At 38.3% G+C, this 25416-nt stretch overlaps 4 protein-coding genes across 10 annotated transcripts in view; 1 reads left to right on the top strand and 3 right to left on the bottom strand.

Annotated features, from left to right (window-relative positions):
- Positions 1 to 12872, bottom strand: part of LOC122821030 — a 38865-nt gene extending 25993 nt beyond the window's left edge. Inside the window, exon 1 of the mRNA XM_044098859.1 lies at positions 12842 to 12872. The gene's annotated coding sequence lies outside the window, so the exon portion shown is untranslated. The remainder of the gene's footprint in view (positions 1 to 12841) is intronic.
- LOC122821018 overlaps positions 1 to 25416 on the bottom strand; it is a 37077-nt gene that overhangs the window by 554 nt on the left and 11107 nt on the right. The window contains exons 1-7 of one of the 4 annotated variants that reach the window (XM_044098821.1): positions 12638 to 12872; positions 6623 to 6678; positions 6148 to 6510; positions 2562 to 2897; positions 2440 to 2478; positions 1215 to 1331; positions 731 to 784 (exon numbers count right to left, since the gene is read on the bottom strand). In XM_044098821.1, coding sequence (XP_043954756.1) covers positions 731 to 784; positions 1215 to 1331; positions 2440 to 2478; positions 2562 to 2897; positions 6148 to 6510; positions 6623 to 6677 — 964 coding nt within the window. In that variant the 5' untranslated portion in view covers position 6678; positions 12638 to 12872. Of the gene's footprint in view, positions 1 to 730; positions 785 to 1214; positions 1332 to 2439; positions 2479 to 2561; positions 2898 to 6147; positions 6511 to 6622; positions 6882 to 7408; positions 7510 to 12637; positions 12873 to 25416 lie in introns of those variants that run through there. The other 3 variants (XM_044098819.1, XM_044098818.1, XM_044098820.1) reach the window with 3 other exon arrangements.
- On the bottom strand, positions 16198 to 18011 carry LOC122821079 (programmed cell death 1 ligand 1-like). 2 transcript variants are annotated; one of them, XM_044098953.1, is made up of 3 exons: positions 17940 to 18011; positions 17145 to 17310; positions 16198 to 16557 (listed from the first exon to the last, which is right to left on the bottom strand). In XM_044098953.1, exons 2-3 carry the CDS (start codon positions 17275 to 17277, stop codon positions 16199 to 16201), a joined length of 492 nt encoding a protein of 163 aa, XP_043954888.1. In that variant the 5' UTR covers positions 17278 to 17310; positions 17940 to 18011; the 3' UTR covers position 16198. The 2 variants fall into 2 exon arrangements, with proteins under 2 accessions (XP_043954888.1, XP_043954889.1); XM_044098954.1 differs by lacking the exon at positions 17940 to 18011 and having other exon boundaries at positions 17145 to 17783.
- LOC122821024 lies at positions 21873 to 24758 on the top strand. 3 transcript variants are annotated; one of them, XM_044098846.1, is made up of 5 exons: positions 21873 to 21980; positions 22093 to 22455; positions 22757 to 22761; positions 23031 to 23382; positions 23675 to 24758. In XM_044098846.1, the coding sequence occupies exons 1-5, from the start codon at positions 21890 to 21892 to the stop codon at positions 23911 to 23913; spliced, it is 1050 nt and encodes a 349-aa protein (XP_043954781.1). In that variant the 5' UTR covers positions 21873 to 21889; the 3' UTR covers positions 23914 to 24758. The 3 variants fall into 3 exon arrangements, with proteins under 3 accessions (XP_043954781.1, XP_043954780.1, XP_043954779.1); XM_044098845.1 differs by lacking the exon at positions 22757 to 22761 and having other exon boundaries at positions 22096 to 22455; positions 23020 to 23382; XM_044098844.1 differs by lacking the exon at positions 22757 to 22761 and having other exon boundaries at positions 23020 to 23382.

Raw genomic sequence — 25416 nt, 5'->3', positions numbered from 1 at the left:
AATCAGCAAAAAATAAAATAAAGTAAAGCAGTAAAGTTTTGACTTTATCTGAAATTATTTCTTCTATTTGTTTCCAGATGCTTGTTGACAAAATAAGAGAATCCAGAAACTGAATCATATTAAAATAAAAATGTAAACAGTCAAATTAAATTGAATATGTAATTTATATTCAGATGATTCTTGTCAGATTAAATGAATCTTTTGAATTTAACTTTCACAAAGTAGAAGAAACGTCTTTCATTAAGATCTAGTTTCTTTTTTTAATTGGTCAGAAGTAATTATAATCTTAAACATGTTTTAATTAACTATAAACTTCTCTGTTGAAGAAACACAACAAAGAGAAAATCTGAGTTTTGTGTTTACAATTTTTAATAATTTTATTTCTAACATTTTATGAATGAATGTTGTTGGGTTTTGTTTTCTTGATTCTTGGCTGTTTTTCTTTAGTTTTTTCCAGATCCTCTGGTCTAAACCTTCATTTCACTGTTCAGGTCAGTGGGGAAGCTGGTGAACTGGGATTAAACCAGTAAGGTCACCAGTTCATTGCTGCTACATCAAATGATCTGGTCAGTCAGATTCAGTCACCAACAAGAAGTTCAGTTTCCTGGTTTGATGTTCAGCTGTGATGTTCAGTGACTACAGTCCTTAGTTTAGTTTATCAATGAGCAGGAAAATAAAAAAATAAAAAATTAACATAAATTATTATTCTGTAATTGTTCTGTTTCCATACCTCCATCATTTCTCATTTGTCCATATCGAGATTTGTTGCTCCAGCAAGAAAAAACTGTAACCAACAGAAAGTAAACAGTGAATATTTATCTTAACACAAAATATAAATCAAGTGACAATATTTAATTCTCTAACAGTTTTTTTCTGTTAAAATGTTTCTTCAACCTGGGCAGCAGAAAGGCTACAATAAACAACAAAGACCTAAAAGAGAATAAAGTTACTCATAATGGTTTCTAGTTTTATTATTTTATTTTCAGACAAACACCAACAAATATTAATAAATATGTGAAAACTGCAGAACTTTTCTTCTTCATGTTTATCAAGACAGATCCATGTTTCTGTTTTATTTCTCTTCAGCTTCACATCAGTTTTTGAAAACTATTAAAAACTATATTTTCTATCAATTTAAATATGCATTTATGGAGATTATTAGTTATTAATTCACCAAAATCCTGCAAGACTTACAAAGACAAAGACTGACTTACTTGGTTTACCTCTGCGGCGAAGAACAACACAGATTATGATTAAGATGAGGATGATGAAGATGAGTGATACAACAACAACACCAACAACAATAACAATAATAACTCCAGCATCATCTCCTGTGACAAAAAAGAAAAACAAGTTTTTAAAATTCCACTTTTGAATATTTTGAATTCAACTTTGCATATTTTTGTTTTATTAATGAGATCAAAGTTGTGAACCAACAGTCACCTCATCATTCAGGGGTCAACATTTACTGTAACACACACACACACACACACACACACACGCACACACAGATGGACCCAGAACCTTTTTATTTTTACTGTCTGACTCTAAATTGTATGAAACGTTTTTTTAGTTTAGTTAGAAGGAACAAAAGCTAAACTTTTGTTTGTTAAATGCCAGTTTATTACTTTTCTTAAATTTAGAAGCTTTCATATCAATGTGTCTAGATGATGTCATAGTTGTGAATAATCTTAAAGATTGATTCACATCCTCTTATTTCAAAGTTGGTTCAGTTGTGGATGTGAGACAAAAGTTGAAAAAACTTCCTGAAAGGGAGGAAGATTAAAAACTGGATTTCCACCAGTTTGGTTCTTTCTTTGGTTCTTTTGTTCCAGATTTCTGAAGATGGGATGTTGATTTATTCAAATAATATTAATCAAGTTTTCACACCATAGAAATGCTTTAATGTGTTCAGGAAGGAAAACAGTTTTAGTCATTTTATTTGTTATTTACTCAAACAATTGTACAAGGAAATGTGATTAACCTGATAATTAAATTAAATCAATCAGTCTATTGAAAAACAAAACATTTTACCATTCTACTAATTTATCCACATTTAAGTAAAATACTAATTTAATCAAGACATTTATTGGTTCTTATTGTCTGAGAAGATAAAGATAGAAACATTGATGGACTGAAGTTATTTAAAGTATTTCCAGTCAACCTGACCTCTCAAAGTGCTGCACACTGCAGACACATTCACCCATTCACTCTCTCACACACACACACACACACACACACACACACACCCCTACATGCAGATCAAAAGGTATTGAGGAGTTATCTGCCTTGCCCAGCTGCACATCAACATGTGACAATAGGAAAAGCTGGAAGACGAATATTCAACCCAACGAGCCTCAATGGCTTCAGGTAACAAAGAAAATCTAAAACTAAGTCAGAGTCCCAGTAACCACTGGTTATCTAGTTAAACATATTTACCTCCAGGAACATTCAAGTTGTCTTGGGCTCCATTTTCATCTGTTGAGGAATTACATTAAGTGTTATAAACATCAATATATTTATCTGGTTTGTCTTAAATTATCTTAATTTAAATAACTCACCAAGTTTTAGAGTAACGTTCACCTTCCTGACTTTACTTTGCAGGTTGGGAACAAAGCAAGTATAAATCCCTTCATCCTCTTTGGTCACTTTGATCAATTTGAGGGAAATGTTGCCATTTTTAAACTCATCATGGAACATAAAGATTCTGTCCTGGTACTTTGGGTCTGGAGTTTCATCATCTTCAGCTCCACTGTGATACACAAGTATTATTTGATCCTTGAATCTCCATTCGATTATAAGTCTGTTCACGTCAAATGGAGGCTCCAGATGACATGGCAGAATAACGTCGTCTCCCACCTTTGCATGTATCAGGTTCTGACCAACGTCCTTCACTTCTGGAAGAATAAACAAAGATTTAAAAAATCAACACTAATATTCCTGGTGATGTCCTGTTTGTTGTTCAGCCAACATTCATATTTATTCTCTTGTAGGATCTTTATGTAACTGGATTTATATTGTTAGTTATATATTTCCACAAAATGTTTTCTTTAATTTATTTGTTCTCTTATATTTGTCTATCCTTGTGTTCCTCTGTGTCTGCTATAAGGGGTTTGGTCCTCCAGCTCCGCCCTTCTTTCTTCTTCTTTTGTTCAGGGTCCTCCAGGACCATTAATACTCAGTTATTAATTTCCTCTTCCCTTTTGTTACTTGTTCCACTGGAGAGAGGCAAGTTTTATAATCCGTTGTAATCCTTTCATTTATATTGTTCAAATGTTTATTTTTCCGCCTGTATTACTGATGGATATTTTCAGTTGAGTTGCTATTACACCTTTATAACATCTGATGCATGTTAATACTGTTATTTTGTATAGATCGGGCTGGCAAACTGGAGCACATGCTATGTGCTAATGCTAATGTCTCCCAATTGACAGGATAAATAAACATTTTTAATATTTTTGTGGTTTGTCTGATCACCACATAACACACAACGCAGAAATCCACCAGTCACATTTACAATTGTGAAAAAATGTAGCTATCCAATTAATAGAGGTTTTTCAAAATAAATGTTTTTTTTATTTGTTTATAAATGTATATCTACTCATTTTTTTATTTACTTCTGTAAAATTACTCATGTTTAACTCATGAAAAATAACAAAAATACTGGAGGAAAAAGTTAGGACACCCTACTCATTAACAGTCTTAACCTCTTTAGTTGATACGATGTTATTATATCGGAAAACTCACCAAACTTGGCAGATTTATCTAACAAGGATTCTTGTTATTTGTTGATGAATGTATTTTATTCAGTTATTCAAACTTTTCAGTTGGTTTAAATCCTTTTATCATCTTAGAGCTATAATTTAACAATCACTTTGTGTATATGCTGCTCAAACCCTTACAGCTGGTTCACCACCTGACATGAACACTCAGCTAGTTAGCATGACTATCGATGATGGTGGATAAACAGTTTCTGTAACAATAAGGATCACACCAACCCACTACTGATGGGTGATTCTGTCACGACGTCCCACAGACACTTGATGGATTCCAGTTTCACCAGTGGACTATAGGAGCTGCATCCCCAGCATTCATAGCTTAATGTGGTTTAAGTGTCTGAATAACTGGATTCCTATCAATCCATAAAACAGGCAGAAGACAAATGCTGTTGACTTTAATTAACAATAAATCAAGGTTTATGTTTGGCCTCAATTTTTCCATTTGGTGGAAAAATTTTACCACCAAAAATGCATCAAATTGTTTGGGGACAAAAGACCTTTAGATGTAGTTTTACTCCACCATGCTATTTACTTTTAATTAAGTAAAATATCTTGCTACTCTACCTTTTAATTAACTTCACTAAATGAAAAACAAACATGTTTTAACCAGAAATACAACAGACAGACCAAAAGGCCTTAAACCTGCATTTGTATAAAAGGTTTTTCTGTCTTTAAAATACTCAATACTTAATATATACATTTGAACAAGGCCTCATATTCTTGTCTCTCTGATTTCATACTTTAAAAATATTAAAATCAGGTGAACAGTAACTTGGTACTTTAGTCGCCTTGTTATAAAATACTGTTTTACTTTTACTTAATTAAAGTTTAATACATTTCTTGGACAGTTACTTTTTACTTCTACTTGAGTAAAGATTAGTGAGATGCACAAACACAAAGACTATAACATAAAACTCATAGCATCAAATGTAGCAGTAATACAACAATAAAGAGTATTTTATGCACTTTTACAAAGTAAACTTGCTATTTCCTTTAAATCTTAATTTGAAATGTTAAGATTTCGGTGTTGTACCACACAAATTTTAACATGCTCAAAAAGGAGAAGGAAGAAGTAAGAAACTTATGAACTCCTATCCCAAAAACGTCTACAATACTTTCAGATGGACCCTCATTAACAAATATATTGAAAAGATAAACAGGTTAATTCATTTTCCATTTAATTTGGATTTAGATATGTGTAACAGGTGGCACCATTAGGTGTCGCTCTTTCTATAGCTTGAGCCTCCATAAAAGGGAAGCTAGAAGGATGGTGGCAAAATATCAATTTCCTGTGTGTCAGACCAGCTGTGTCATCTCACCAAATAGTCACCAATTATCAATGATTTCTTTAAGCCAATTAAACTCGGCTTCCTCTCCCAGATAGTGATGGTGACGTTCTTAACCACAGAGGGGCCCATAACTCATATTGAGCTCAGGGCCCCGTTTCATCTTGGACCAGCCCTGAACAAAACACACCTCTGTGTATGAATGACTGCTTTCTTGATCACTGCTTTAGGAAAAACACCCACATAAACTAAAGTGGATCATTGCTGCCAGAACCAAACCCAGTGAGAGTCCAGAGACTCGGACCGTGGTGATCACGGCCCTGAGAAGCTGTGGGAGTCGTCCTTCATTTACATTTATAACATTTATACACTCACAGCGCTTCACTGTGGAGGAGGAGCTGCAGCCAAGAGCAAGGAAAAAGGTGTGAGCAGCACATACAAGGTGGTGATTGTCAGCACTAAGAGCCTTCTCCTGACTCTGGTTGGTTGTTTGGCTGAGAGTTTTATTTGCTTACAGATGCACATAGAAGTGCTGCATGTTTTGCTCTCAGCAGAAAATCCACTTAACCCTTTACTTTCATCAGCCAATGGAAATGTATTCTTACATCAGTCCAGTCCTTTACATGGCCGAACTCAGGGATGAATCTAAAGGGGCCAGTGGCCCTATAGACCTGGAACTGGACCAAGTATTGAAGAGATACTAAATATGGTTCTTATGATGAAATATGCTGCCACAGAAACTGTAACTAATTTATCCCTTCAACCAATTTAAGTTTTTACCTTCACAGTTTCACTTTAATAATGAAATAAAATGAAGATGTTGCACTTTTGGCTTCAGCAGTTTTGTGATAGAATCACAGTTTTCATCTATTAGATCAGCTGATTTCCCAGGTGAATTTGTTCTAGAATCACCACTCTATGTTGAGGTCGACCTACTGAACTCTAGTGCTTAGAGATGTGATCAAACATGAGCTTTAATAAAGAGGCTAAAGCATTTCACTAATAAACAGTTTATATTTACGCTCAACAAAGACATAAAACGTTAAAAGTAAAAAGAAAAAAACTCTGACCAAATAACTCACCAAAGACTTTGAGTTGACATTCTGCATTGTCAGAACCGTCTTCAGTTTTCACGTCACACAGATACAGACCAGAGTCTTCAGTCCGCAGTCTGGACACATGGAGTCTGATTCGTCCTTCTCTGAGGACGTCTTTGTCAATCTGGACTCGTCCTGAAAACTGTTCATCCTGAGATTCTGGAAACTCAACACCTTCATGGACCTGATAGAGAACTGATTCTTTATGAGGACTCAACATGCTGCAGTAGATGAACAGTTCCCTGTAGGATCCCTGAGTCTTGGTGGTGAAGGTCCACTCCAGAGTGATGCTGTGGTTCTCCTCTGCCTGATAGCTGCTCTGTTTCACATTCACTACAAATGTTGCTGCTGAGGAGACAGAGAGGGAAAGAGAGGAGCAGACACACTGAGAACTGGAACATGGGAGTCTTTCAGCTCCATCTAGAGAGCTTTCTGTCACAAAGACAAGATGGAGACTGACCACAGAGACATGAGCTGAGGATGAGGAGCAGCAGGATGCTGGAGATCATCTTCATCCTGAGAGAGGAAGAGGAGGAGAGGCAGCAGAACATCAATACAAGGAACAACTGGACCTATGGTGTAGAACAGGAGTGTCAAACTCCAGTTTCTCAAGGGCTTGTGTCCTGCAACTTTTAGATGTGCCTCTGCTGCACCTGAATAAATAGGTAATTAAGGTTCTGAGAACTGATCTACACAAGGAGGAGGTAATGAAGCCATTTCATTCCAGTGTTTTTTATCTGTGGCACATCTAAAACCTGCAGGACAGCGACTGGAGGGCTGAACTTTGACACCTGTGGTGTAGAAAGAGATCACTGGAGGTTGGATTTATTATCTGTAAACCATAATAAATGTTGGAAAAACTAAAGGCTTGGAATATTTGACTGTGTGAATCTATATAATGTATGTTAGTTTTACTTTCTGGAATTAGAGAAAAACTATTTAACACAATAAAAAAATTTTTGCTCTCATTTATTTCTATAATGTAATCAATAGAAAATATGAACACAGTTGTTAGTCTTTTGTTTTTGTTTGTATTACATGTTCATCCGCTATGGGCACTGTTGTGCTAGGAATATATGTTTATGCATTTGTACTCTTCTTCAGTTGGAGTCGTCTGTTCGTGTGTTGTACTTGGCGGAATAAATGGGTGCAAAGAAACAAGTTATGTTTTACTGACTAACATTGGTAGCAGAGGATGGTTAGTAACTACAGAGTTCCGCTGACGTTTGAAGAACGAAAGCCTTACGAAAGCTGGAAGAATGAAGTCAACATTTGGACGAGAGTTACAGATTTGGAGAAGAAAAAGCAAGCGCTTGCTGTCGCCCTGGCACTGTCTGGAAGAGCGCGGGACACGGCGATGGAAATTCAGGTAGCCGATCTCAATAAAGACACTGGAATGACCACATTGTTCGCGAAACTAGATGGCTTGTTCCTAAAAGAAGAAAAGGACAGGATCTATGAGGCGTACTCGGATTTTGACAGAATTGTAAAAGAAGTTAACATGTCGATGGTAGACTATATTATTGTCTTTGAGCAGCGTTACTCGCACATAAAAAAATACAACATGCAGTTTTGGCTCTTAAGCTTTTGGACACCGCGTGTTTGGACATAACGGACAGACAGTTGGCTTTAACGGCATGCTCAGATGTAACATTTGCTTCTATGAAGTCCACTTTGAAGAGAATATTTGGCGAGAAAAGAGGTGCAGCAGCAGAAGGCATTAGCCAGGAGTCCGTGTTTGCAACGGCGGCAAAAAGGCAAGTACTGGCGGCAAAGTCCCCATCATAAAACTCCGCAGCCCGGTACAAACCCGCTGAATAAGTACGGACGACGGTCAAAATGTGCAGTGTGCCAAAGTACTTTTCACTGGGTTAAAAACTGTCCGCACAAAGCTGATAGTGTTAAAATTGTTGAAGATGCAAAAGACGTGGAAGAGTGCAATTTAACTCTGTACACCAAAGAATCACCAACAGATGCAGAAATATTTATGACAGAATGTTTTGGCTCAGCAATAATAGACACTGCTTGCACTAGGACAGTTTGTGGACAAGAGTGGTTGGACAACTACAGTACTGTACTGCAAAAGAAAAGTGTGAAGATTATGAAAGAGACAGAAACACAAAGTCACAGGCCCTTCAAGTTTGGAGATGGAAAAATCGTCTACTCCATTAAAAAGGTAAAGATACCTGCTAAAATTGGCAACACAAAGTGTAATATAGAAACTGAAGTAGTACTTGCTAACATCCCGCTGCTTTTGAGTAAAGCCTCGTTAAAAAGGGCAGGGACTGTTTTGGACATGGAAACAGACAGTGCAGTGATGTTCAACCAGCCTATCAAACTGGACTTTACTAGTTCAGGTCACTACTGTGTGAACATTGTGGACAGTGAAAATAGACATTTTATTCACTCTGATAAACTATTAGAAGCTACTGAGGAAGAAATACTGACTGCAACAGACAAGATGAACAAAAGTGAAAAGATGAAAGTTCTGGAGAAACTTCATAAACAGTTTGGACATGCCTCTGCTGATAAAATACAGAGACTTTTGACTAATTCTGGCAATAAGGACACAGACTGTGACAACCTGCTGAAAAATGTCGTGAACCAGTGTGAAGTGTGTCAAAAATATTGTAAGACCAAACCAAAACCTGCTGTCGGCTTACCATTGGCATCTACATACAATGAAACAGTTGCTGTGGATCTGCATGAACTTGAACCTGGGGTTTGGTACCTACATATTATTGACCAGTTCAGCCGTTTCAGTGCTGGCAGTGTCTTAACCACCAAGAGGTCTTCTGAAATAGTCAAACGTTTTATCCATGATTGGATCAGTGTGCATGGTCCACCACAAAAGTTGTTCAGTGATAATGGTGGTGAGTTTAATAACGAGGAAGTGAGAGACATGGCCGAGAACTTTAATATTGAAGTTAAGACAACACCTGCTTACAGTCTGTGGAGCAATGAACTGTTGGAGCGGCATAATCAAACTTTGACGGAGATCCTACTGAAAGTCAGAGCAAGTACTGGATGTGACTGGAGCACTGCCATGGATTGGGCCCTGATGGCTAAGAACTCCATGCAAAGTGTCCATGGATACAACCCACATCAGCTGATGTTTGGGCAGAATCCCAACCTGCCCTCTGTATTAATAGACAAAGCTCCAGCTCTAGAGGGCACCACCAGGAGCAAATGGGTTGCCAAGCACATTTCAGCCTTGCATGCTGCAAGAAAAGCTTTTACAGAAGCAGAATGTTCAGAAAGGATACGCAGAGCACTAAAGAAACAGCTGCAGCCCATAGACGAGCGATATGAAACTGGAGACAAAGTCTTTTACAAAAGAGTGGATTGTCCAGAATGGAAAGGACCAGGAGTGGTGATTGGTCAAGATGGTGCAGTCGTTTTTGTTAGACACGGAGGCACCTGTGTCAGAGTGCATCAACTCAGATTGAGAAAAGTAACCCATGAGAATGAAGCACCTGAGATTACCTGCAATAAGGAGAACATTCAAGGACACCATACAGTGGACATCATTGAAGAGAATGCAGGAGGAGACACTATGGCAGTAAATCCTGAGAATTATCCTTTGCCTGATCCTGGAAATGCAGAGGCCAAGAGACAGCACAATGGGAACACCATCATAAAGACAGGTCAAATTGTGACATTCAGAAATGCAGAGGGTGTCTCACAAAAAGCCAAAGTGTTGGGGCGTGCTGGCAAAGCAACTGGGAAATACAAGGACTGGTTTAACTTGGAGCTGCTAGAGCCTGCAGAAGTGGCTGGCAACAGTGAATCAGCTGATCTGTCACAGTGGGAAGATCTTCACGTCCAGGCAGATGCTGAGGATATTTTTGTGACGAGGATGTTTTTGTGAGTAAAGACATGTCGTTTGATGAAGCAAAGGAAAATGAAATAAAAAGCTGGAAACAGAACCAAGTGTTTGAAGAAACTGAGGACAAAGGACAAAAGTCTATCTCCACTCGTTGGGTGTTCACTATGAAAGAGACTGAAAATGGAATAATACCAAAAGCAAGACTTGTTGCACGAGGATTTGAGGAGCTACAAATTTCTGACCTACAAAACGACTCTCCAACCTGTGCCTCAGAGTCACTGAGACTCTTGGTGGCAGTTATATGTCAGAAGAAATGGGAACTTCACTGTATGGACATTAAATCTGCATTTTTACAAGGAATGCAGCTGTCTAGAGACATTTTCATCAAACCTCCCCCAGAGGCTAATAGAACAGGTGTGCGTTGGAAACTTAGAAAATGTGTGTATGGTTTAGCTGATGCTTCACTGTATTGGTATAACAGGGTAAAAACCATCATGATGGAAGCAGGAGGCATTATGTCTAAGGTTGACCCTGCAGTTTTCTATTGGCTGGATGAGCACAAAAATGTAACTGGTGTTCTTGCTTGTCATGTTGATGATTTTATATGGGGTGGATCACACATGTTTTCAGAGTCAGTCATACCTCACCTGAGGTCAAAGTTTAATGGCGGTCGTGAAGCACAGAATAGCTTTTCCTATGTGGGGGTAGATCTTGTTACTGAAGGTAAGAAGGTACAAATACACCAAGAAACATACATTCAGCACCTGCAGTCCATACACCTCTCACCCTCACGGGCAGCAGAGTCGGCTTCACCTCTCACTGAAAAGGAGACAGAGCACCTCAGATCTAAGATGGGCCAACTTCTGTGGGTGGCGAGACAGAGCAGGCCTGATGTTATGTTTGATGCTAGTAATTTAGCATCTCGTCTCAAGCATGCTATAGTACAGACCATTAATGAAGCAAACAGAGTTGTGTGTAAGCTCAAGGCCAAATCAGTTGAATTGAATTTTCAACACCTTGGGGAAGACAGTAACTTAAGGATGGTTATATTCACTGATGCATCTTTTGGAAATCTTTCAGATGGGGGTACTCAAGGTGGGCACTTCATTGTTTTGATGGGTGACAATGGGCGGTTCTCTCCCATTTCATGGCAGTCAAAGAGAATTAAGAGAATTGTCAGGAGCACACTGGCTGGTGAAACACTTGCTATGTCTGAGGGGATTGATGCCATTTTTCTTTCCACACTCTTTTCGGAACTCAGTGCTGGTAGTACTGCGTGTCCTCCACCTATAATCTGTGTGACTGATAATTTCTCTCTTGTAGATGCACTTAAGTCTACTAAGTTTGTTGCAGAGAAAAGGTTACGCTTGGAAATCAGTTCAATTAAAGAGCTGATTCAAACTAAGAAAGTTCAAGTGTTGTGGTCTCAAACAAAAGACCAACTTGCAGACTGTTTAACAAAGAAGGGAGCATCCACAACTTCAATCCTTAAGGCTCTTCATGAAGGACTTTGGATTCTTCAATAAATTCATTTACAAGATGTTTCACATTCCATCGTGTTGACACTGTTCTAACAAAATCCTTAAGGGATGTGCTTTGTCATGAATCTTAAAATATACATATATATATATTTTTTTCTTTTAAGAAAAGCGGGAGATTGTTAGTCTTTTGTTTTTGTTTGTATTACATGTTCATCCGCTAGGGGCACTGTTGTGCTAGGAAAATATGTTTATGCATTTGTACTTCAGTTGGAGTTGTCTGTTAGTGTGTTGTACTTGGCGGAATAAATGGGTGCAAAGAAACAAGTTATGTTTTACTGACTAACAGTTGTTGCTGAGAAAACATTCATTTAATCTCTCAACACACATTTATCCCCACTCAATGAATTATCTCTGTGTTGAATGGGTATGTTCAATTATTTTGGAGCCTGACATTTTAGATCTAGTAAAACTGTTGGGAGGAAACAAATTGTAATTTGAGCTTTGGGTGGAGTCACGTCTTTAACCCCACCCCCAGGAGGTTAGAGGGTTTTGCCTTCCTGTTTCTGAACCTTCCTCTTTCTTCAGTGTTGAACGTTTATATTTACAGAAATAGTTTTGTTATAAATTACATCTGGATAAACAAATGAAACATTTTCTGACTGTGAAATATGAAACACATTTTGTCATTGCAGACTCATTGATCAAAGCAGCTTTTCTATAACAGTTTCTATTTCAACTTCCTGCTTTAAACGCTGTAGAAAGCAAAAGGATTTATCTTTACATTTTCACATTATTGTTAAATGTAAAGACAGTAACTACAATAGCTGTCATAATGTTCTTCATAATAAACACACAAAATGACTGATTTATTATTTCTTTCTTCTGTTGAACCGCCACAAGCTTGTCTGAGGTTAAGTGGAAAAAAAAACGCGTTTAATACTGACAGTAGAAACATAAAACATTCAGCTACCAGAGCTGTTCAAACAGGAAAACAACTTACAGAGTTTAAAGATATTATAGAGATACACTGACCTAGAAAGCATTTAGATTTAGGACTTAATTATTGTGTTTTACATTTATTCACAAGAAACATGCACTTAAGTAAAATGTTTGATCCTACTATCTAAATTAGACAATGAACCAACATAAAATATAATAAACTTACTCGGTTAAATTTCCTCCTTTATCTGTATCAACACTTCGTTGCTTCAAATGGAGGAAACAGCATTCAGCTGGAGCCTGTTCAGGACGGCTCCGGGTTGACGACGGACGGACTTTTTACCCTCCTGTCTCTTCTCTCTCTTTCTACTGCCGGATACGGAGTAGAAAGAACACCCCGCTATGGCAAGTAGTTTTTGGGATCAATTACCTTTTCATTCTTCAAGGAGTCGTGCCAGGCCTCACTAAGGACTAAGCAGTAGCGGAAATAAGGATTTTTCAGAAATGGTTGCAGACGCTTCGAAGTGACTGTTGTTGAAGTATGTCAAGTATGGCAAGCCGTTTTATCATAAATTCGGTTTCGTCTGACTATCCGTTATTACATTCTAGAAATCTAAAATTGCATTTTGACTAGACAAAACTACAATTTGACTATCCGGAATGGTAATTTAAGATATCTGTATTTACATTCTGACTAGGAAGAATAATAATAATTAAATCTGAAAGGTTACCTACTCATGTCAATTCCGAGTTTTATTTGTAGTAATTGTATCTTTAGAACAATGCATTTGATCAAATGTTCTTGATGTTTGTCACTCCTCAAACATAGTGACATGTACTTAAATCAATAAAGCATTTGCAGTTTCTGCACAACAGGCCTGGTATTTCTCCTTCAGATCTGAAATATGATTGACTGCAAGATTAAATGACTGAGGTTGGTGCCGACTGAGCCTGGTTTGGGTTGGTTCTACAACTACACTAGGAACCTCTTCAGCATCAGTGGTTGGTAGTGGCCAAAGGCCATGCTGTTGCAGAGTCTCTGATGCGCTGGAATTTCCACCAAACACGTTGTTAGTTGCTGTGCTGTTTGCCAACATCCGTTCAGTCCAGATTTGTGTTGGTGTTTTATTGTTTTCTGTATGTAAGGATTGATGGTTCCACGCCTTTCTGAATTCTTCCAGTCGGCTTTGAATCTCAGGAAGAAAAACCATGTGAAGAGAAAGTTTGTGCACAACATTGCTGGGATCCAAGAGGGCTGAATCTTTAAGATTATAAAATGTGCTATAAAATGGTTCCAGATGCTCAATTCTCTGATTATGAATGGATTCCCCAGTTAGATGCCTCCGACGTTCATCACCAATAGCCACTTGCACATTCTCTCCACCATGGTCTGACCTCACTCTAGAAGGTAAACCATAGAGGCCTGTTGCCTTGAGAAAATGAAGTAGCACTGTTGAGGTGTGATTGTCTGTGCTGCAGTTCAAGTAAGTAACTAAGCGAGAACATCCATTGATGCCACCATGGACCACAAAGCCCCACCTTGGGCCAAAAGAAAGTCGATCTGCTCTTTTATAATATGAATAACTGGTCTACCTCAACCACCTAAAAGAGAATCATATTCAAATGCCTTAGCATAATGTTTACTTTATACATCTGTTTTTATCTGTCTATATCTGTCTATCCTCTGCAGGTGTCCCTGTATCTCCTAAAGGTGACACTATGCATTTCACACAATGTATAAATGTATTTTGATATACATAATTTCCTGTTACAAATGCATGAATACAAAGTTTTAAACTTTTATAGACGCTGGAAAGGAACTTAAAGTGTGAATCAGACATGAACCGGGGTTCGCTTTTATTTTCAGAGGAGCTAAAGGATGGGTGTAGTGCCGTGTATGTCAAAATCAAGAGCTGGCTGGCTTTACTATAATTTCCGAAGAGGCAGATAGCTTTACAACAGTATAAAAACTACATTTGGTTATTACTTGAACTGGCCCGAGCTGGGGAATATTAATATCAATACAATAAAATCGCGCTCTCCGCATATCCAATTCTGAAGAGCTCTTTCTATATTGTGATATTTTCTTACAATTTTGTCCAAAACTGCCAGCGCCATTGAATTTGTTCAGGCAACTTAGAACAGCTCAGTACAGCCAAAGAGGGGTTTACACAATTCAGATATCTAAAATTGTAATTCTGATTAGTCATAATTTCGTTCGAGATATCTTAAATTATAATTACGGATGTGTGACCCTTCCAATGACGAATCTGGTGACGTCATTTGAGATATCTTGAAAGGAATTTTTACTAGTCAAAATGTAATTGAAGATATCTTGAATTATTATTCTTCCTAGTCAGAATGTAAATACAGATATCTTAAATTACCATTCCGGATAGTCAAAATGTAGTTTTGTCTAGTCAAAATGCAATTTTAGATTTCTAGAATGTAATTACGGATAGTCAGACGAAACCGAATTTATGTTAAACGGCTTGCCATATATTCCCCGCCCTCTGAGAGAGTTACCTGCGTTCAGCGCTTCTCACGCTGTGAAGATGAGCAACTAAAGGGCCGTTTCCTCCATTTGAGGAAACAAAGTGTTGACAGATGCAGGAAGAAAACTAACCAAGTAAGTTCATTATATTTTATGTTGGTTTATTGTCTAATTTAGATAGTAGGATAAAACATTTTACTTAAGTACATGTTCCTTTGGAAAAAATGTAAAACACAATAATTAAGTCCTATATCTGCATGCTTAATAACTTAATTAAAATAATTTAAGTTAACCAACTTAAATAATTTAAGTTAAATTAAATTAAATAATAATAACTAAATGAATGTATTCTCAGCAACAACTGTGTTCACATTTTCTATTATTAAATTGTAGAAATAAATAAGAACACAAAAAATTTTTTAATTGTGTTAAATAGTTTTTGTCTCTAATTCCAGAAAGTGAAGCTAACAAGCATTATATAGATTCACACAGTCAAATATTCTAAGCCTTTATTTTTTACATTTATTCTGGTTTAGGGGCTGCACAGTGGCGCAGTTGGTAGAGCTGCAGCAAGAAGGTCCTGGGTTCGATTCCCGGCCCGGGGTCTTTCTGCATGGAGTTTGCATGTTCTCCCTGTGCATGGTGGGTTCTCTCCGGGTTCTCCGGCTTCCTCCCACAGTCCAAAAACATGACTGTCTCTGTGTTGCCCTGAGACAGACTGGCGACCTGTCCAGGGTGACCCCGCCTCTCGCCCGGAACGTTAGCTGGAGAGGAACCAGCAACCCTCCTGACCACACTGAGGGACAAGGGTGAACAGAAAATGGATGGATGGATTATTCTGGTTTACAGATAATTACGGAGCCCCCTAGGGGACATGGAGATTTTTTTTCTTTTCGTTCCCTTGCAAAACTGTACCGATCAGTTATGCGGCATAATTGAATACTGTAAGTCTTTCTTACGGTGGCCGCCATATTTTCTGATTTAATATAAGGTTATGTAAGGTTTTTCCATGAATGTTAATATCTTGTTGTGAAATATCTGAAGTTTTATATCTTTCTTTAGGATACAAATGGACCACAAACCTATGATATAAACGGAAACCTTCCATAAGTAGGAAAGAAATATAAATACTGTCCATCCAAACTATATTTCTGAGTTATTATCGCGGCGTAATAAGTCATCTGACATTGTGTCGCTGTTGTGTTGGTTGCCTGAATGGTTTAAAGAGCTGCTTTTATGTTCAGTTCCATCTCAACCTTAACAGACATAAATATGCAGTAAATAAATCGATTTTCAATCAGTTTTTTGCACATCCAGCAAGACGATCCTGATGGGGTCAGAGGTCAAAGTGCGTCTCTTCCTGTCGGTTGCTTCTGTCTGTGAAACTTGACACTCGTATTTTCCCGAGTCGTTGGTCGTCACGTTGCTCAGAAGCAAAGACACGTCTCCGTCCTTCATCCGTCTGTCCTGCAGCTCCACCCGCTTCCTAAAAGATGGATGCTGGATCTCTGGATCAGGCTGATCATCTCTGAACAGGAGGACATTTTCTGGTTCCAGGTCCGGTCTGGTCCACTTCACAACCACAGCAGGTTTGTTGTTGGGGAGTCGGCATGGCAGAGAGACGTTCTGTCCAGGAACAGCTGAGATTTTTACTACAGGACAGAGAAAACAGAGCAGAAAGGTCAGAGGTCAAAGTGAAGCGGTCCACTTCCACAGCAGCAGCAGAGACCAAGGAGAGACACTGAACTCTGACCTGGACTGGAACAACAGATCTGAGGCCTCATGAATAAAACAGAGCTCAGTTTTCACAATAAAACGTACAAAAAATCTGGATGCATAAAGCCGTGATCACTTTTCCTTTATAAATCACAATCTGGGGGAAATAGAGAGCAGCTGCTGGTCGCCTGTTAACATCCATAAATACATTTAAATTAGTATAAATACCAGGAAGTCTGCCACCACGTGAACCGGTAACCATGGAAACCTCCTTGTTTGTAGCAGTATAAGTATTTATAATAATAATAATATAGTTTATTTAAAAGGAGCTTTCAGGGCTCATAATTTAGCCTCACAAAAACACTAATAAACCATTATCAATATTTCCCAGCAGATCAATATGATCTCTGATCAATCGATCCCTCTGAATCCTTCCACTCTGATTTTCTCCACCAGAACCAAAGATCCACATTTAGCGGGTGCTAACAATCACTTAGTGTATACGCTGCTCAAACCCTCTTACTTTCTCTCTGCTTTGTTACAGCTGGTTCACCACAGAGACATGAGCTGAGGATGAGGAGCAGCAGGATGCTGGAGATCATCTTCATCCTGAGAGAGGAAGAGGAGGAGAGGCAGCAGAACATCAGGATCAACATCAAGTCCAGGAGTCCAGTTGTTCCTTATAATAACTGGAATCCTGGTTAGGAAAAGAAAAACAGGGCTGTATTATATTATTCTGTTATAATTCAAGAGGAGAAAACACCAGAAAGTAAAATCAGAAAATTGTTTGTTGGTTTTTTTTCTAGAATTCATTAAGTTTTTCACATATATTTCACACTTTTCTAATAAAATGTGACAGTAATATATATTTTAAATAACAACATTGCAAATGAACCACAAAGAAAATAAAGCTGAAGCTGTGAAGAGAATCATTCCTCTATAAGGAAATCTGCTGAGCTGCATTTGTGTTTGTGAGATTCTCAGCAAATATCCAGTCGGTCGAAATTCCAAGAAAAATAAACCAAAAGGTTTAATCCTAAGGATTTATCTCTTTTATTAAATCTAATATGAATCATTTTACTGAGCTAAACTAATGAGACATCTTCATCCTGAGAGAGGAAGAGGAGAGGAGGCAGCAGAACATCAGGAACAACTAAAATATCTGGTCTTTTGTCAGACAGTTTAGTTTTTTTAGTTGTTTTTTTTTCTTTTTTTTTTTTTTTTGCTTTTTGGTTTCTTTTGGTTTTTCTGTACTGCTGGAAATCTATAATTTTATTTTACAACATAATATATTAACTGTAAACATTATTATGCTCACCTGATCAGCTGTGAATCCACCTGCACTGAGATCCGCTGCAGCTCCGCTCACGATCAGCCGGCTGGCAGAAACAGTAGTGAACTGAACTGACGGTCCTGTTTTGCATTCACAAGTCAACACAGATCAGTTATTCTGTGTGATGTTTGCCGATTGGCTCACGAACCAATAGGCGTTTCTACACAGAATACCATCCAATAGTCAATCTTTACACAGAATCATTTGCATTCTCAAGTTTACACAGAACGAACATTCTGTGTAAGGACCATCTATTGGGTCCAATAGGAGTGTGAGGCCAACGCCACCTGCTCATGTAAAACTCGTACCTGTCTGTCTGACTGACTGCAGCAGCAGCAGCAGCAGCCATGTTCTTTAGTAACTTCAACAACAACAACAGTTCGCCTTCTTCTCAGTAACCCGGACATTTAGTTCCCTGTTTTGTTCAGTCAGTGTTTAGCAGACGGTTCGTCCACAGCCGATCAGGTGAGCAGCATAAACCTGTTTTATTTAATTGTTGGTCATTTATTGACACAATCTGCTACATTACAGGACAGAAACTTTAAGGACCAGGAGTTGGAATAACAAGCTAGTAAATAAACACAGGAACGTCGTCAGATAAGTTAAATGCGTTCAGATCATCATCGTCATTGTAGTGGCGACTGTTTGTCAAACCAAACATCCCATAATAGTTAAATCCATTGGACCAAGGAGCCGGAGCTCCGCGGACGGAGGACCCAACAGCGGCGGCCTGGCTCTCCGGGTGAGGCAGGAGGGAAGGAGCTTCAGGGCGGGGATCCTCTCTGAGAACCAGCGCTGTTCGGAAGAACCGGACGGATCCGAACTTTGGAAGGAGTCAACCCGGTCCTGCTCAACTTTTAACCTACAGAGATTTTGTCTTAATATCCTTGTTCTTATATTCTTTTAATTTAATTTAATTTAATTTAATTTAATTTAATTTAATTTAATTTAATTTAATAATTGTACTTATTAAAATAAAAGTTACAATTGTCTGTATAACTGTACAATACCATGTTTTAAAAAAATGTCCCAAGTAATAATAAAATATTTCGAAAGAAAAAAAAATTAAATCCTTGCGCCATTACTGCACTGGGCTGATGTTTCGTACGCAGGCAAAAGAAGTCCAGTTTCCAAAACGTGAAGGTTGTTTTTTATAGTTTATTTTTCCATTTACTGTAAAAGCAAATATTTCCTGCTTCTTCTTCTGCTCTGGTGAAAATAAAATAAAAATCCACAGGCCCAACCCAGTGTCTGCGTGTCTGGAGAAAATATGAGTGAGTGAATTCAACAAATTATTACAAATATCTGCGTGTCTTCTTTTGACACGCAGACACGCAGACACGCTTCTGCCTCTAACAGAAACTCTACTAGAGACCTGTAACAGAGGCAGACACCATCAGACACGCATTTGCTTCCTACGCAGACACACCTGTGCCTCTGACAAAGCTTCTGTGAAAGCCAGAAGCGTGCCGTGCCTGCCTCTGTCTCCTCTAACAGAGGTTCTGAGGCAAACACACCTCTGACTCCACGGACGGAGGCTTTGTATCCGACAGACTCTCTGTTAGACACAGAGGCAGACACGCCTCCGATGCAGAGGCACGCCTCTGTTAGAGGCACGCCTCTGTTAGAGGCACGCCTCTGTTAGAGGCACGCCTCTGTTAGAGGCACGCCTCTGTTAGAGGCACGCCTCTGTTAGAGGCACGCCTCTGTTAGAGGCACGCCTCTGTTAGAGGCACGCCTCTGTTAGAGGCAGGCCTCTGTTAGAGGCACGCCTCTGTTAGAGGCACGCCTCTGTTAGAGGCACGCCTCTGTTAGAGGCACGCCTCTGTTAGAGGCACGCCTCTGTTAGAGGCACGCCTCTGTTAGAGGCAGGCCTCTGTTAGAGGCAGGCCTCTGTTAGAGGCAGGCCTCTGTTAGAGGCAGGCCTCTGTTAGAGGCAGGCCTCTGTTAGACTGTTAGACACAGAGCCTCCGTCCGTGGAGGGTTGAGGTGTGTTTCTCTCAGAGGTTCTGTAGAAGCCGGGCATCGAACCCAGGCAGCAAGGCAACAGTACTACCAACTGCACCACCGTGCAGCCCTCTGCTTTTTGTCCCTCCAGATCTAAATCACTAAAAATTAGAAAATAGTTTTGATCAACTTTACTGAGAAAATATGAAAACATAAAACTATGACAGACGAAACATCAGCCCAGTGCAGTAATGGAGCAAGGATTAAATTTTTTTTTTCTTTCCAAATATTTTATTATTACTTGGGACATTTTTTAAAACATGGCATTGTACAGTTATACAGACAATTGTAACTTTTCTTTTAATAAGTACAATTATTAAATTAAATTAAATTAAATTAAATTAAAAGAATATAAGAACAAGGATATTAAAACAAAATCTCTGTATGTTAAAAGTTGAGCAGGACCGGGTTGACTCCTTCCAAAGTTCGGATCCGTCCGGTTCTTCCGAACAGCGCTGGTTCTCAGAGAGGATCCCCGCCCTGAAGCTCCTTCCCTCCTGCCTCACCCGGAGAGCCAGGCCGCCGCTGCTGGGTCCTCCGTCCACGAAGCTCCGGCTCCTTGGTCCAATAGATTTAACTATTATGGGATGTTTGGTTTGACAAACAGTCGCCACTACAATGACGATGATGATCTGAACGCATTTAACTTATCTGACGACGTTCCTGTGTTTATTTACTAGCTTGTTATTCCAACTCCTGGTCCTTAAAGTTTCTGTCCTGTAATGTAGCAGATTGTGTCAATAAATGACCAACAATTAAATAAAACAGGTTTATGCTGCTCACCTGATCAGCTGTGGACGAACCGTCTGCTAAACACTGACTGAACAAAACAGAGAACTAAATGTCCGGGTTACTAAGAAGAAGGCGAACTGTTGTTGTTGAAGTTACTAAAGAACATGGCTGCTGCTGCTGCTGCTGCAGTCAGTCAGTCAGACAGGTACGAGTTTTACATGAGCAGGTGGCGTTGGCCTCACACTCCTATTGGACCCAATAGATGGTCCTTACACAGAATGTTCGTTCTGTGTAAACTTGAGAATGCAAATGATTCTGTGTAAAGATTGACTATTGGATGGTATTAGAAACGCCTATTGGTTTGTGAGCCAATAGGCAAAGTCGACACAGAATAACTAATCTGTGTCGACTTGGTTTGACCCTATATAAAGTCTCCTCCTGTCAGTTCAGTTCACTACTGTTTCTGTCAGCCGGCTGATCGTGAGCGGAGCTGCAGCGGATCTCAGTGCAGGTGGATTCACAGCTGATCAGGTGAGCATCATAATGTTTACAGTTAATATATTATGTTGTAAAATCAAAGTATAGATTTCCAGCAGTACAGAAAAACCAATAGAAACCAAAAAGCAAAAAAAAAAAAAAAAAAAGAAAAAAAGAAAAGAAAAACCTATAGGGTGTCTGAGAAAAGACCAGATATTTTAGTTGTTCCTAATGTTCTGCTGCCTCCTCTCCTCTTCCTCTCTCAGGATGAAGATGTCTCATTAGTTTAGCTCAGTAAAATGATTCATATTAGATTTAATAAAAGAGATAAATCTTTAGGATTAAATCTTTTGGTTTATTTTTCTTGGAGTTTCGACCGACTGGATATTTGCTGAGAATCTCACAAACACAAATGCAGCTCAGCAGATTTCCTTATAGAGGAACGATTCTCATCACAGCTTCAGTTTTATTTTCTTTGTGGTTCATTTGCAATGTTGTTATTTAAAATATATTTTATTGTCACATTTTATTAGAAAAGTGTGAAATATATGTGAAAAACTTAGTGAATTCTAGAAAAAAAACCCAACAAACTATTTCCTGATTTTACTTTCTGGTGTTTTCTCCTCTTGAATTATAACAGAATAATTTAATACATCCTTGTTTTTCTTGTTTTCCAGTTATTATAAGAAACAACTGGACTCCTGGACTTGCTGATCCTGATGTTCTGCTGCCTCTCCTCCTCTTCCTCTCTCAGGATGAAGATGATCTCCAGCATCCTGCTGCTCCTCATCCTCAGCTCATGTCTCTGTGGTCAGTCTCCATCTTGTCTTTGTGACAGAAAGCTCTCTAGATGGAGCTGAAAGACTCCCATGTTCCAGTTCTCAGTGTGTCTGCTCCTCTCTTTCCCTCTCTGTCTCCTCAGCAGCAACATTTGTAGTGAATGTGACACAGAGCAGCTATCAGGCAGAGGAGAACCACAGCATCACTCTGGAGTGGACCTTCACCACCAAGACTCAGGGATCCTGGAGGGAACTGTTCATTTATTGCAGCTTACTGGCTCCTCATAAAGAACTAGTTCTCTATCAGGTCCATAATGGAGTTGAGTTTCCAGAGTCTCAGCATGAACAGTTTTCAGGACGAGTCCAGAGTGACAAAGACGTCCTCAGAGAAGGACGAATCAGACTCCATGTGTCCAGACTGAGGACTGAAGACTCTGGTCAGTATCTGTGTGACGTGAAAACTGAAGATGGTTCTGACAATGCAGAATGTCGACTCAACGTCTTTGGTGAGTTATTTGGTCAGAGTTTTTTCTTTTTACTTTTAACTTTTTATGTCTTTGTTGAGCATAAATATAAACTGTTTATTAGTGAAATGCTTTAGCCTCTTTATTAAAGCTCATGTTTGATCACATCTCTAAGCACTAGAGTTCAGTAGGTCGACCTCAATATAGAGTGGTGATTCTAGACCAAATTCACCTGGGAAATCAGCTGATCTAATAGATGAAAACTGCGATTCTATCACAAAACTGCTGAAGCCAAAAGTTCAACATCTTCATTTTATTTCATTATTAAAGTGAAACTGTGAAGTAAAAACTTAAATTGGTTGAAGGGATAAATTAGTTACAGTTTCTGTGGCAGCACTTTAGTTTATGTGGGTTTATGCATCCAGATTTTTTGTTTGTTTTATTGTGAAAACTGAGCTCTGTTTTATTCATGAGGCCCCAGATCTGTTGTTCCAGTCCAGGTCAGAGTTCAGTGTCTCTCCTTGGTCTCTGGACAGCTGCTGCTGTGGAAGTGGACCGCTTCACTTTGACCTCTGACCTTTCTGCTCTCAATACTCTGTCCTGTAGTTCATAGAATCATCTCAGCTGTTCCTGGACAGAACGTCTCTCTGCCATGCCGACTCCCCAACAACAAATCTGCTGTGGTTGTGCAGTGGACCCGATCAGACCTGGAACCAGAATATGTCTTCCTGTTCAGAGATGAACAGCCTGATCCAGAGATCCAGCATCCATCTTTTAGGAAGCGGGTGGAGCTGCAGGACAGACGGATGAAGGACGGAGACGTGTCTTTGCTTCTGAGCAACGTGACGACCAACGACTCGGGAAAATACGAGTGTCGAGTTTTCCAGAGAGAATCAACCAGGAGGAAGAGACACACTTTGACCTCTGACCCCATCGGGATCGTCTTCCTGGATGTAGCGCCTCCTACAGGTGAGTTTTCATGGTTTCTATATTCCAGTGAAAGAAGGAAGCTGCATAAAGTGTTTTAATGTTCAGATCAGTGAATCTTCTTAAAGGTGAAAATGTCTTTAGAGTCTCTGTGGGGGCTGTGGCTAATCTAAGGGGGAATATCCCTTTAAGGCCAGATGTGGTTCTGGTTCTGCAGTCAACCTGTCAGACCAGATGTTTGTGTTTTCTAAAGCTGCTGCAGAAAGCAGCTGGTCTGAGAGCAGCAGATGAAGAGAAATGGATTCTGACCTTCAGCTCTGATTCTGTTTTACAGAAAATGAGGAGGAAAAAAAAGAAGATGGAAGCAGAAACAAACATGTTGGATTGATTATTGGAGTCGTTCTGATCGCTGCACTGATTATTGGTTTGATTATTTGTTCTTTGATTAAAAATAGAAAAACAGAAGAAGCAGAAGATGAACAGATCACCAAACTCACAGTGAGTGTTAAGAACCGTTCTGGTTCAGAGATCCACAACCTTCATCCTCAGAGCTCAACATCCTCCATCATTTGAATGTGACTTTGTTCTAACAACTTGATTGCAATGATTGCAGCAGCTCCTCTGCAGGCCATCAGGTTCTTCAGAGGAGTTTTAATCATTCAATCATCTGCAGGACTTTGGACTCTGAGGACCAGGGTTGGGATCTCTGCTCCAGTTGACTCAAGATTAGTTTCTTCAACTGTTACAATCAATATTTTGATGCAGTGAAAGTGAATTTTGGTATTTTGAACAAATCAATTTAAAGAAGCAGGAACACATTTATTAAACATGTATGCACAAAAAACAGTTTTGCAATTTAAGAATCAATAATTTTATCTACAGAATTTGTTCATAAACACAGTGAGAAGAAATTTACACTGTTTTTATTCTTCAATATAAAACATGTAAATATGATCTAAAAATAATATATCCCATTTATTATATTTTATTTATTTCCTCCATTACTATTTAAAGATATTTATATATTTTCATAACTTTGATTATATTGCTATATAAATATATTAATGCTTGTAATTTTTTTCCTTTTTTTATCTGTTCTGTTTCATAAAGTCTCTCCACAGGTTGATGTTCACATTGTTTCAATGTTGTTCTTATTTTTATTCATATTTGCCCTTAAATCACATCTTCCTTCTGTTTCTGTAAATTATTATTGAATATTTTTGCATGTGTGAATGTTATCTGTTGGGTTTATTTCCAGTGGGAATTTAATGTACATTATTTTGTAAAAAGTGTATTTTTAATCTTAATGTATTAATCACCTTTATTGCTTTTTTTAAATGTGATTATCAGATGCAGATAATTTTTATAACTTTTATTCCCAGACCTAAACACAGTAGAATAAAGTAAAGACATTGATGAATATAGAATCTGCAGGAATTTCAGATTAAAATATAAACTTATTCTTCATGAACTGCAGTAAAAATGATCAGATTTGATCTGACAGTTTATATAAAGTTTCCAGCAGATTTTATTTCATTCACTCTTTCAAAATGTTTATTTTTAATTATGAGTTCCACATTAAATTGAACATTATTCCTTCCAAACATTATAAACTTTGTTTTATTCAGGTTTAGTGAGAAATTATTTCTGTTAAATCTCAGTTCTATTTTGTGTCTTCAGTCCTAATTGGATTGTTGAAAAACTGATCATTTAAAAACATTTAAACTTCAATAAATTAATTTATGTTTCTTGATATTTTGTTGCTGAACTAATAAAATATTAAACTTTCCTTGTTTCTTTGTTTTCAGTGTTTTTCAAACTTTTCTCTGTTTTATTTTTATCTTTATATTTAAATAAATAAACAGGAAGTAGAAACATAGAATCTGATAAAAGATATTCAATTAATAAATAAATTAAATCAACAAATGTTACTAAATTATTTTATGTTGTTTCCTGATTCTGTTTCATGTGAACTGAAGTGAAGATCACAGAGTGAAGCATCAGGATGAAGCTGCTGATCAACTGATCAGATCAATATTTAATAATCAGAAATAAACACATTTCATTAAAGGAAAC

Source organism: Gambusia affinis, linkage group LG18 (assembly GCF_019740435.1).
Source record: "Gambusia affinis linkage group LG18, SWU_Gaff_1.0, whole genome shotgun sequence".
NCBI classification, from domain to species: domain Eukaryota; kingdom Metazoa; phylum Chordata; class Actinopteri; order Cyprinodontiformes; family Poeciliidae; genus Gambusia; species Gambusia affinis.
This window is presented reverse-complemented; position numbering and strand designations above follow the sequence as displayed.

Bases quoted from the DNA above. Each gene is read 5' to 3' on its own strand.
- LOC122821079 (XM_044098953.1), bottom strand. From the start codon at position 17,277: ATGTTGATCCTGATGTTCTGCTGCCTCTCCTCCTCTTCCTCTCTCAGG. The intron at 16,558-17,144 runs GTAAGAGGGTTT...TCTGTCCTGTAG, and splicing joins TGTAACAAAGCAGAGAGAAA to TAAAAATCTCAGCTGTTCCT.
- LOC122821024 (XM_044098844.1), top strand. From the start codon at position 21,890: ATGTTCTGCTGCCTCTCCTCCTCTTCCTCTCTCAGGATGAAGATGATC. The intron at 21,981-22,092 runs GTCAGTCTCCAT...CTGTCTCCTCAG, and splicing joins CCTCAGCTCATGTCTCTGTG to CAGCAACATTTGTAGTGAAT. The intron at 22,456-23,019 runs GTGAGTTATTTG...TCTGTCCTGTAG, and splicing joins ATGTCGACTCAACGTCTTTG to TTCATAGAATCATCTCAGCT.